The sequence below is a fragment of the Sciurus carolinensis genome, chromosome 3, assembly GCF_902686445.1.
Source record: "Sciurus carolinensis chromosome 3, mSciCar1.2, whole genome shotgun sequence".
Lineage (NCBI taxonomy): Eukaryota > Metazoa > Chordata > Mammalia > Rodentia > Sciuridae > Sciurus > Sciurus carolinensis.
The window spans coordinates 82712342-82725868 of record NC_062215.1 but is presented as its reverse complement, the minus strand read 5'-3'; the positions used below and the strand labels follow the sequence as shown (position 1 = coordinate 82725868).

At 32.3% G+C, this 13527-nt stretch overlaps 1 protein-coding gene across 3 annotated transcripts in view; it reads left to right on the top strand.

The window, feature by feature from the left end:
- Dpp10 (dipeptidyl peptidase like 10) overlaps window positions 1-13527 on the top strand; it is a 1299115-nt gene that overhangs the window by 1250759 nt on the left and 34829 nt on the right. For all 3 annotated transcript variants that reach the window (XM_047546244.1, XM_047546243.1, XM_047546245.1), the window contains exons 17-19: window positions 720-767; window positions 10208-10306; window positions 10414-10483. In XM_047546244.1, coding sequence (XP_047402200.1) covers window positions 720-767; window positions 10208-10306; window positions 10414-10483 — 217 coding nt within the window. The remainder of the gene's footprint in view (window positions 1-719; window positions 768-10207; window positions 10307-10413; window positions 10484-13527) is intronic.

Here is a 13527-nt window from a genome sequence, read left to right as displayed (position 1 = left end):
TCTTAGGAATAACTTACTCTTCAATCTGATGCTCTGTTTTCTGGAGAGAAGTTGGAATCCATGTGCCCTCTTATAATGCGATGAAATGAGTGTTCCTGCTTCAGTCTGAACATTAAACTATTCTTTTTTTTAAGACAGAGGAAGGAATATACCAACATTGACTCTTTTGTTCCTTTAAGAAAGGGAGGTTTCAAGATAACATGGTAAAAACTTAACTGATACATTTCAAATATCTGAGATTTTGGTTAATATATTTTTAAATGAATATATGATTAGCCCCCTTTTTCATTCTGTTGTATGTAAAAATTTCAAGTTCAAATGCATTCTTTCTTTCTTGACTGACTGCAAATACAATATCTTTTGCATCAGATGATGGATGAAAATGTCATCAACTTCCTGAACATCAGTGATTATTATATAAAGTCTAAAAATGGAAGAGTAAAGCACATAGGACTAGCTAACATCAAAGAAGTAAAGGGCATTTGGGGAGATCGGGATCTTAGCACAATTTGTGGAAATAGTACTTTTCCCTCATGTTCTTAATTTTCTGAACAAAATGCCCATCAAGCACAATTAAATATATTTATATGTCTCTGTTTCATTATATTTTAACCATGAGATGCTTCCATTTGGAATAATAGACCCTCCCATGTAAGCATTCCAATACGTATTACTTAGATGTCTTTAAAAATATTTATACATGTATTTTTAAAATCCAGGTCCAAGAGTCCCATTGGTGAGCCTGCATAGCACTGACAACCCAGCAAGTGAGTACACATGAATTCGCTTTAGAACAGTTCTGACTGGCATTGACATTAGACATTATATTGCTATTCAGGATGTCATATAGGACTTTCTTCAAACCCAGCATGGGGAAAGCTGAAGAATGAAAATAAATCAATTGGTTTGAGTTATCTTATAGCTGGGATTGGATCTTAGCTGCCTGAAATGAGACACTTACCATCTACCTACCATGAGGAATGAGGAATGAAGAATGAGGCCGGTGCATTTCAACCATCTGAACCTTTCATGCTCTGGGTCATTCTTTTGTGGACTTCAGGTCCCTCCAGAACAATGCCTTATATGGACATTTGGAATAATTATGAAACACATATTATTTTATAAATTTTATACTCTCTTAAAGATATCTGTATCTTCTGGTTTAATATACTCACATTTGTTCATTTTATACTTATTCGGCTTTAGTTTTAAAAGGATATATACATTATCAAGCAATGTAACCAAGGCAAGGACAATACTGTGTTTATGTACTTGCTATAGAGTGGATAAATAAATGTATTCTTGAGCTAATTTTAGGAATGAATATCCAGATTGCTTCCTTCCTTCCTGTGTTATGTCTTTCTTTCATCTTTGCTTCCTTTTCTCTTTTTCTTTTTAGATTTATTTAATCAATGCTCTTATGCTCCAATGATTAAGCATAAACTACTATTATCTAAATGAGGCTCATTCTGTTGAATCTTTTAATCCTTAGAACTTCCCTGAGATAGGAAGTTTTATTATCTCTTTTTTACAGATGAGGAAGCTGAGTCACAGAGAGGTTAAATAACTTGGCCAAAGTCAAACTTATAAATGGCGGGGCCAGGAATCAAATAAAGCAGTTCAACTTCAAGTTAGGGTTTGTAATTACTATAGTACAATGGTAACTTTTTCTATCGTGTTTTTGTAGTGTATCACATAACTTTTATTGAAGTAGGAGTCTCAGATGTTGTCAGCTAGAAGGGACACAGATATAAAAGTGGAAAGTTGAATGATAAATATTATTTTGAGAAAAGAGGCACCATTTATACATGTCAATACTACCAATACTCTACTTATTTACAATATTTCATACTTCAATACTACCATATGCAGGCTTACCGCCTGCCCTGGACAAAGACATATTTCAAATTTGTGTTGTAGTTTTTGTTATTGTTATTCCTGTTGTTTTTATCTGGCCTGAAGATAGCTTAGCATATATTTTAGTGTTTGTTTATTCCTTTATCCCTGTCCTCAGTATACATCTTAAAAAGATTATAGTAAGCAAACTCAATCTGTTCAATACTAACAGTGACAGCAAAAGTTATGATAATAAAGATGGCATGTTTGATGAAATACAAGGAAGAGTGAATGACATGAATTCTTAGAGAAATTATTATATGATATGAGTCCATAATATACTTCTTGTGGGAACTGATACAAGTTAGTTAATGCCTCAAAGGATCAATTTCTTCTTAGGGAAATAAGCAAATGAGTTTGCAGTAAGGATGAAATACATTCATAACATGCAGGCCACACTTAATAAATGACAGTTATTTGTATTTCATTGTATATTCTGCCTTTAACAGAGGATGAATTAAAAGGAGATTCCCCATCTGATTTTAATTTAATTTTATTCTACTGTAACAAGACAATGTTTTTATAATAACATTGCTGCAAATTATGAAACATTTTTCTGCAAGTTACAAAGTATGTCTGTTGCAAATGATGAAACATTTTTGTTTAAGGGAAGTCTTTCTGATCTTCCCAGTTAGATGCCAAATCTAATTATCTCATGATCAAGAAAAAAAAATTTTAAATGGCTATAAACAGTGGTCAGGTGTTCACTTTTCAAAGAACAATTACTTATGTTGATAAAATTTATATTCAGTAAGTCTGTCTTTTAGTTGATGAAAGTAAATGCATCAATGAATCAGTATTAACTCATTTTTGAGCCACAGAAAAAAAGTCATGAACAGAAACTTGTGAAGGAAATATTAAAATATTTAGCAAGCATTAAAAACATTTTAACCCAATAGTTGTCAAAGAAATGAAAAATGCCATGTAAGTTTTCCTAACAAACTTATAGTACACAATTTTTACTTTAATGATAAGGATATAAATAATTTCTCCTAACTTGCTGGCAGAAATACCAATTGCAACCACCATTTTGGAAAAAACTCATCGTAAGCTTTTGATATTTTGTATCCTTTTTATTTATTTTTGGTGGTTTGGTTGAGAAAATAATTTTCTAAATCAAATTATTTTAACAAAGTTATTGATAATAAAAATATTATAAGTAACAGAAAAAAATAGGACTTCATAGGGAATTTTAATGTAATATTACTCATTCCCCTGGATGGTTACCATCTACCCTTCCAGAATCATGTTTAACTCTCCATTCCCCAATGTCCTCTGGCTCTGAAGTAGCTTGTGTAAATAACTTTGGTTCTGTTGCCTGTGGTTGACCATCGGATTCAGTGGATAGGAACAAGGTAGGCAACTGGGGAGAGGAAACAAGTGACTTGAAGTTATCTTTCCATCAGTCCTGTTCCTATAGAGTCCTCACAGGTTGACTGTAAGCTTTGGCTAACTTTATTGACCCCTCAATATGGATCCCTTGCACAACCATCTGCATGGAGGTTCTAATAAACTACTCTCTCCTGACCATCAGGCCTACCCACTCTCATCAGCTTTGGGTTACTATACTATCCCTATCCCCCTTTTTCTTTATTGGTACTGGAGATTGAGCCCAGGACCTCCTCATGCTAGACAAGTGCTGTACCACTGAGCTACATCCCAGCACTGTACTATCCCTCAGGTTCCTCCTACCTCAATATCCATACTTCTGTTTAAAAAGTCCCTTTATTAAAAATCTTAAGAAATTATTCTAACGATTGAATGCTATCACTTTCCTAACAGGATTAAGATAAAAATATATTTGTAAACACTAATTTTTAAAAAGCATTTAAGCTATATTTTTAAGTGATTTAGGAATCAAAAGTTTTATGCTGCTTCAAAAAACTATTTGAAAGTGTACATAAAAATGCAAGAAGATAATACTTGCAAATATTAAAAGTTCTTACATTTGTCTGGCAGCCTTCCAAATGATTATGTTGCTGTTCTTTAGTGTTTTCTTAATGTTCTACAATGAACATATAACTTTTATACTGAAAAATAAATCCTTCAATAAAATACTCAGTGACTGAAGACATGGGATAAATATGTGGAATTTTACTTAGTTAATATTTCAAAAGTCCTATGTCTTGTACTGCTTTCTGTATTAGTGTACTTTTCATTACTGCAGCAGAATAATTAAGGCAGGCTAACTTTATAAAGAAAAAGAGAGGTTTATATTGGCTTGCAGTTTTGGAGATTCCCTGGTCAATATCAGGTAGACCCTATTGATTCAGCTTCTGGTGATAGTGTTCTTGCTGTCAGAGTCCCAAGGTGGCACAAAGCATCTCATGACAGAGTCAGAGAACACATGTATGTATGTATGTGTTGATGCATTTCTCTCCCTCTGCTTATAAAGTTACACACATTCATTCGTGGGGGTTCCCTCACAAACAGCAAAGTCAGATTAAGTTTCCATCCTCCTGACACTGGGGACATATGGCTCTGATGATTCATCTCCTGGATGAATCTGGAGGACATATTCAGAACACAGCACTGCTGTTCCATTTTGTCCTTTGAAATTTCAGCCTTCTCCTTCTCTACCTTCATGTATTCTTTCTTTTTCTCTTTCTTTTGAGCTTCTATTCCTTTTCTTCTTTTTGATTCCATCTTTTTTCCTCATCCCTCTTATACTGCCTCTTTCTTATCTTTCCTATTTTCATCTCCTTCTCAGTTTTCTGTGCTCATTGTCTTCTCTTTGCTTCCTTAACTTTGTATCTAAAATAATACACTGACATTATCTCCTATTTATGATGTTTTAATAAAAAATGTGTATTAAGTGTACTTTTTGAATTTCTCATGAAAAGAATGCTGTGTATTCTTCATATTTTGAATATGGTTTTAATCTTTATATTTATTTGTCTTACCTAGAATTTATTTCTCTGTAGCTATGCTGAATATTTATTTCATGAGTAAACTAATGGTGTTCAATTTGAAAGTAAAACTTTCTAACTATAGCCATAATCATATAATTAGTTTAGTTTATATATAATTGGGTTTCTCCCCATTTGCATTTTATAAAAAACAGTAGGAAATTCCTAGCATATTACTCTTACCTTGGTGCCTCTAGAGGTATCTATTTGATTATTTAATTATTTATTAAGACAATAAGACATTATACATTTATTAAGAATTTCTTAAATTAGAATGACTTGTGAGAAGTATAAAAGTAAACATTTAATAGATAAATTGCCTACCTTTATAGTTAAAAATATCAAGTGAGATTTACTTCTACATTTTAAAAGGATTATTTTTACTCTAATACTTAAGTGTATTTTACAACTAGTGCTTATATTATTAATGGTAAATCCTTGAAAAATAATACAAATTTTAAGAATTTATATTTTTAAATATTTAAGATCAACTGTGTGATAGCTTCCTTGAAAATTTGCAAGTGTTTAAATAATCTGGGGTTTTTCTTTCACATTTTAGAAATGTAAGACACTTTGAGGAACATTCAATCTTCTCAACTTAGAGAGGAAGACATTTATTTACACAGATGTAGTTGGCTTTGCCTGATGTAGAAGTCACAGTCCAATGAGAGTGACACGGAATGAAATGATTATCATATTGTGATAAACAGATGCAGTTAATGGAAAGAAGTCAGTGGACAGGCATTTCAAGAGGAAGAAACCTGCACGCACAGAAATGAGAAGTTATGAAATTATTCTCATTTGCAAGAAAAATTTGTTCAGCGTGGCTAAAACAAAACAGTTCAGAAAACAATGAAAGGTTATGAGGCTACATGAGTAGACTGAAGCCAGATTGTACATCTTGCATTTCATTCTTAGGAATTCACATTTAACCATAATGACTCAATTACAAATCTTTAACATCATTAAAATGCTCTTATTCTGGTTATCAGATAATGCAAACTTAACCAGGCCACCTACCTCTACCAAGAAAGAAAAAAAAAATTATCAAAGAAAACTGAATAAAATATATGAAACAACTATTATTCTATGCTGTTGGATATTAGTCAGCAAGGGTCTCCAATCCCTGAAGGAAGGAAAGAAATAAATTAGTGTCATAAATCCATTGGCTTTAAGGTTGGAAATATTTTCTGAACTACAGAGCAGAAAGGAATAATCCAGGCATAGCCATGGATACCTTTGAGTTGAAGAGACAGAATTTTTTTTCAGAAGGGTTGAAGCTTAAGGAATATTAGAAAGGTGGGCTGACCTTAGAAAAGAGGAAGGTTCATGGAAAGAGAACCCCAAGTATCAGCAGACAGCTGCATACCTGGAGACTTTCTGAAATACTCATTTGAGGATGTGCTGCAAGACACTTAGTGACCTAAGCAAAGCCAGAGCTCACACAGTGCTGGACTTGTTCCTTTTCTCATCAGCTGGAACACCAGGGTATTTAGGGCACATCCCAGAACAGCCATGCATTTTAGTAGAATTAAAATAATCATACAAAAAGGGTCATTCAAACCTACACTAAAGGGTATCTTAAAATCTTGAAATGATCAAGCCGACCTACAAATAAACATCTGCCAGATAAAGCCCAACAATTTTTGGGAGGGAAGGGGAGTACTGGGGATAAAACTCAGGGGCACTCAGTCACCGAACCACATCCCCAGCTCTATTTTATATTTTATTTAGTGACAGGGTGTGACTGAGTTGCTTAGTGCCTCTCTTTTGCTGAGGCTGGCTTTGAACTTGCAACCCTCCTGCCTCAGCCTTTCAAGCTGCTGCAATTTCAGGCATGTACCACCACACCAGGCAAGCCCAACAATTTTTATAAAAATTACAGTGCAATTTAAAATTCAAAAATGTAAATATTCCAATGGTCAGTGTCCAATAAAAATTTGGGGGTATGTGAAAGAATTAAAAAATATAACTCAGAATTAATAGAAATATTAGTGAATATTCAGATTCAGATTTAGAAATGATAGAGATGATAAACCCACTCACAAATATGATAGACTATTAATATATATTAAAAGTGAAAACTAGGAAAATAAATAGAATGTATTTTTGTAATGGAACTTTATAAATTTAAAATGTCTTAAATAAAAGCTTTATTAGAGCATACTAAAAGCATAACAAACAGCACTAAATGAAAGAGGTAAACTTGAGAAATCTAAAAACTTTCTAGGGAAGAGAGCAAAAGAATGAAAGAAATCAACCAAATTACAATTAATCACAGGCTAATATCTTCATCTTTCATAGTTTTAATTGGAGTCATAGAGTAGGTGTGGCTAATAAAAATACTTGATGAAATAATAGTCAATAATTTTCAAAATCTCATGAAAAATAAAAATTGAACATAAAAAATAAGCATGATACCTCTCAATAAAACCACATCAAAGTATAAAACAATAAAACCATTATGGAAACTGTGGAATTTCAGTGATGAAAAAAAACATCTCAAATCACCAAAAACAAAAGAGCATATGATATCTGCCCATTTCATACAGACTAACAAAGAATAACTATATATTTCAGCAGAAAAAAAGCAAGCAAAAAGGCAATAGAACTAAATACTTAAAACACTGATAGAAAGCCAAATTAAACCAAAATGCTCAACCTAGATAAACAAACTTCAAATAAATACCTCAAAAGTAAAGACAAAATCAATTTTAAAGAAGAAAAGAAAACAAGAATGTATTACTATCAGAATTGCACTTCTGAGTAACTCTTGGATCAATGAAGTTGAAAATCATTAGAAAATATTTTGAACCAAATAAATATGATAATACAATAAATTCAAATTTAGAGAGAGCTACAGTTTTGACTATGTAGGGCTCTGTATGTTTATTTTCTATAAAAGGAAACAGTTTAAAAATCAGTGATTTGAGTTTCTATCTTATGAAACCAGAAATAGCCAAGTGCAGTGGCACATACCTGTTATCCCAGCTCTTGGGCAGGATTGCCAGTTCTAGGTCAGCCTGAGCAATTTAGCAAGACCAACACTGAGGAACTTAGTGAGACCCTGTCTTAAAAACTACAAAGGTCTGGGTATGTAGCTCCTGTGAGTTTAATTCCCAGTATCAATCAATCAATCAAGAAACCATAATTCATTAAATAAAATTAATTGAAAACAAAGTTGAAGTAAGCATGGAACATATATTTCAGTGGTAGAGCATTGCCTAGCATGTGTGAGGCCCTGAGTTCAATCCCCAGCAACCCCCAAACAAAAATAAATAAATTTTTAAACATTCTCAAGTTGAAAGAAGAAATATGGGTAGAAATAAATGAGTGAATTGAAAATAGACTAGCAATAGAGAAAAATGTACTTCCATGACAGGATCAATAAAATTGATAAAATTCTAAAGAGATATGTAAGGAAATAGAGAACAAGTACAGTGTCATTACCATTTTCACTAATAGAATAGGTGATGGTAATTCACATTCTACAGACACTTAGAATTATAATAAAGGAATATAATAAGAAATTTTATACCAGTAGATCTGATATCTTAGATAAAATGGATGGATTCCTTAAAAGACATAGACTGGTAAACATTCACTTGAGAAGTAACATAATACATAAGCATACTATTATTTACTAAATTTTTTAAATTTCCGATTAACATTCTTTTCAGAAATGAAACTCCAGTTCCAGATAATTTCACTGGTGCATTCTATGAAACATTCAATAAATTAGCAACAAGCTTGCACAAAATTTTTCAGAAAATATAAGGTCACCCATTATATGGATAAATAAAATTTTCGTAAATTTAAATGTGTTACTCCTTAACTAAATACAAGCAAGTCAAACCTAGCAATTTTCAGAGAGGATAATACATTATGATTATATGAAGTTTACACAGGAATTCATATTGCTGTAGCCTTCAACATGTATCAGTGTATTCACCATAATATACCGACAATGCAAATGATTTAGAAAAAGCATTTGATAAACTATAATAATACATTAATAGTAATTAATAATTACTCAGCCATATAAAAACAAAAATTACTTAATTTGATGAATGATTTCTACAAAAGTTCAACAGCTGGCAGTATTCTTCTATTTTTTAGTTGATTTTATTTTGAAACAGTCTCCCTATATTGCCCAGGCTGGGCTCAAACTCATGATATTCTTGCCTTAGCCTCCAGAATAGCTGATGCCATTCTTCATGGTGAAAGACTGAGGCTTTCCCTCCAGGTGTGGGGAAGTCACGATTGCCTGCTCCAACCCTTTCCGTACAGCATGTAGAGGATGTAGCCAGAACAGTAGTAAGAAAGACATACAAGTAGTGAAAGTGTCACCATTTGCAGAAGACATACTTGTTACCAATCAAACAAAAACTATGTAATAGCAAAATAAACTATTAGAAATAATTGCATTTATAATGGTTATAGTATAGATCGATATACAAAATGCGATCATTTTATAAAATGCAATAAAAATCAAAAGATCGTCTAAAATATTTTTTTAAAATAACATCAGAAATTTAAAATTTCTAGTAATAAATCTAATGAAAACATATAAGTCCCCTAAAATAGAAACTATATAACATGTCTGGGAGATATTAAAGACTCAAATGAATATAGACTTATACACACTTATATATTTTAATATGCAATATCTCCCCAAATAGACCTATATGTTTAATGCGATATAAACCAAAATTTCAGCAAGTTACTAACATCCCCTTTATGTTTTGTCAGTTTGAATTTTTTGTTGTTGCTTAATTTTCAATATTTGCTATTGCTGTAAAGTTCATTGATCTTTACTACAGAATCTAATATTAATTCCACCCAGTATATTTTTTATTTTAGACTATAAATTTCATGTATTTCATATTCTGCAGTTTTTCTTTTTAGGAATATCTTACATGTTCATGCTTTTTTTCTCTCTTATTGAACAGCTAGACTATAGTTTTAATCTGTTTTAATGTCCTTATCTGGGAAATACATCATCTGTGTCATTTCTGTATGGTTTTTATTGATTAATTTTGTTCTCATCCTGAGTTTTTGTATTGATATTCAGACATTTCAAATTTCACCCCATTTAATGTTGGATAATTCTGTATGTCTTTCAAGATTCTTAAGCAGAGTAGTATTATGATTAGATTTTCATTTTGAAAATGTAGTGCTAATTTTGGCATATAGGTGTAAATGAAGAAAATTTCACAGGGGTAAGGAAGTTCAGTTAGAAAATTGTTGTAGTAATTTAGGAGACAAATTGTGAGAGCTTAGCCAGTGCCTAGCACAATGACTGCTGAATGGTAACAACTGGGTGATTTTTGTGTGGTATTGTACTGATTCCAATTAATGCACAGGAGTTAGCTATTTATACTGTCATTTTTGGTTTATAGAATATTTTATATTGGAAAGCAATTCTATGCTGAAGGAAGCTATCCAGAAGAAGAAGATAGTAAAGTCAGAGATAAAAATACTTCATATCGACGATTATGGTAAAGTTTTGTACATGCGCTATTATTCAAAAACAATTTTCTCTGCATCTTATAATTTTACATGTGAGTGACTCTCCAACTTTAATATTTTTTTCTTTCTTTAAAAGAACTTCCTTTACAATTGTCCTTTCCCAAAGACTTTATGGATCGAAACCAGTATGCTCTTCTATTAATAATGTAAGTATTTTAATTGTTTTTAAAATAAAGGGATCTAAAGATTGTATATTGTTTATGCTTCAGTAAAAAACAGAAGCCCTATATGCGTAGTTTACTTGGGTAGCTGTCATTTGTGTGACTGCGAAGGCAAATATAACCAAGTCCATATCCACCTGCTATAGATCCCTGCCACACATGGGAAAACAGACCAGGGTTACAGATTATTTCAGTTTTCTTTGAGAAACTAACTGGCTTGTCTTATCATTAGGCTTGTGCTTTGGTCTTGTTGATATTTCTGACGTAAGAGGAAAGTAAGAACCTGTACAAGGAACCAATTTAAATATTTGCCTCACTGAAAAAGGAGACTTGCATCATTTTTAGAAGCAGAATTATAAAAAGTTTGATTTTAGAGCCAGCCAAAACTCAGTTCAAATTGGAGCTGTAAGATTTACCAACTCACTACTTAATTTTTCTAAGTTTCTGCTTCCTTATAAATTAATTGAAGCTAATACTGTGGTATTTTATATTCATATATAGACTTTAATATGCAAAATGTTAGTATAAAATATATATTGGTTTAGTGTTTGGTGGAACATAAACACTTGGAGGAGTGTATAATAAATTGTAAGCATAGTCATAATTATTATCATGGATAGTAGTATTTTTGAGTATTTAATTTTATCAATATAAATATTTAATGTGTGATTTAGTATTCATAAAATTATTTAATGTGTAGATATTACTGAAGCATTTAAAGTGGTATAGTCAGACCACAGAATTTACTTTGCTGCATTTTTGGTTGATGAAGGGAAAAAAGTAAGAAAGGGAGGGAGGGAAAGAGGGAATGCTAAATCATGTCAAGTTATTTCTATTTTTAAATCCTGTTCACATTAAATATTAATTCACTTTATTCAGACTCCTTAGTTTTCAGAAGTAAATTCTCAGGAGTTATGCTGAAGATGGCACCAACACCAAACTAAGGATTTTTTAAAAATTTATATTTATAATATGTTCTATTCTTTTAAATATCATGTTCATTTCTAAAATATTTGTACTTGGAAATATAATGTGGGCCACAATGACTTAAGTATAAAGTATTTTTAAGACCATTTTAAACTATTCATAATTTAAAGGCATATTTTTCTTTTATAATTAAACCCAGTTCTCAGTAACAAATTGACTTCACAATCTAAAAATAGTAAGAATTGTAATACTATTTCATAAATGAGCAATTAGACATTGCTGAGCAATACATAGAGTGGCCACTATTTAATGAGTCTATGAGCTGATTTAGTGTTTTAGATGTGACTGCTTTATTGCTATTCTATGCACTGTATCTGATACTCAGCAAATTATGAACCATTTCTTGATCTGTGGAGGTGGGTTCACATCTAGGAAGTTCTATGGAGAAGTCAGGAGTTGAAGAATCATGTACCTGAATGAAAGAAAAAATTGGCCTTGAAAAAAATGGCCTCTGGCCATTTGGAAACAACCTTATGGCTAAATCTTCATTATGGGACCTCAGAAGAAACTGCCTTCTGAGAACTTCTCTTGGTCATGTGTTCTCTACCCTAACCTAATTTATGTTATTGAAAGGATAAGTGAATTAATGGGGACAGAATATTTTTTCTGTAATAGAAAATCTAAGAAGCATTGCCACCACAGATGGACCCTGATGGCTTGGATTTACTGTGGCCTCTATGTAGTCATGATGCCCTTTCCCTGCCTATACCCCACTCCTGTCCCTCATCTCCCTCCAAATGCTTGTCTTTCTCTAGTCTTTCTGTGTAACTCTATAGTGAGTCCTTTAAGACCCAGTCATCTGTATTTAATTCTATATTCTGTCACTTTCAACATGTATAACTTCATGTCTGTTTTCTTTACATTATTTGTTTCCTACTCATGTATATGAAATGTAGTACAACATATGTATACCATGTTGTTCTATGTGGAAGAAGCTGTATTAATGGCTATGGAGTGATTAAAAGATTGCAGGCATAGTTTTTAGACCTGTTCGGTATATTTTCACAATGCCAGCATACACAGAGGAACCTTCTGTAATTCTGTAATAGTGCAGGACTGAAAGTAATGTGAGCAATATAGGACCATTGCTGATGCTTAGGTGATAAATACATAAAGATGAATCTAAAAAGCCTCGGCCTTGGTAGAAACAATCCAGAGAGTTGTACTGTGAAGTTTAGTGTGGTGCCAAGGGCCCATCATCTCATCCCATTGTCTGCTCTTTCACATCTGCCCATACCTTCCATACTGGATAAAGGTCTAAACCAAGGGGACAGTGAATGTTCAACAAGTTATATGAATTTCCAGAAGCAATATGATCTATGGTGCTTCCCTGACTTTTTTCCTCTCCTTAAATCCCAGGGAACCCCTGGTCATCCTTCAGGACTAACATTCCCAAAACTTTCTTCCACTATACTTCGTACTCCATCTGTATCCTATCATGATCCCTAGTGTTTTCCTCCTCCTACATCAACAGCCTTCTGCAAGCCCCCTTCATGATCTTGAGACAAATTTGTAGTATAACACTGTTCAACTTTAATTTTTATCAGAATATTTGTAGATGTTCTTTAGGGAATTCCTGACTCCCACTAGATTTTTAACCAAAGTTTCTGCAGCAAGATCCATACTTTTGAAGTGAGTACTTAGGGAAATAACTTGTAGTTAAAGAAATATTTAAATATCTTAAGAAAATGAAGATTTTTAAGTCTTTTAATTTATGCATTCCATATATTAGGCAATGCTTGCAACTAGCTCTTAAGAAGAGTCACTCTACAAATATGTATTGAGTGAATATGGATAAAATTCAAGAAATTTATGTGTATGGTCATTCTCATTATTTTCTCACAAAGAAATTCTAACTGGAGAGCATTATTCATTTTCATCTAAGTATTGTCATCATTCAATCAAAGATTTACACATCAGAGACCTGTATTTTGGTCATCTTGATACAAGTGAGCTGGTTTTGAGCTGTTTTCTGTATAATTTTTGTGTTAAAGAGCATGATAAAATTTATTGTTTCATTCATAGTGAGTGAAATTATCCAG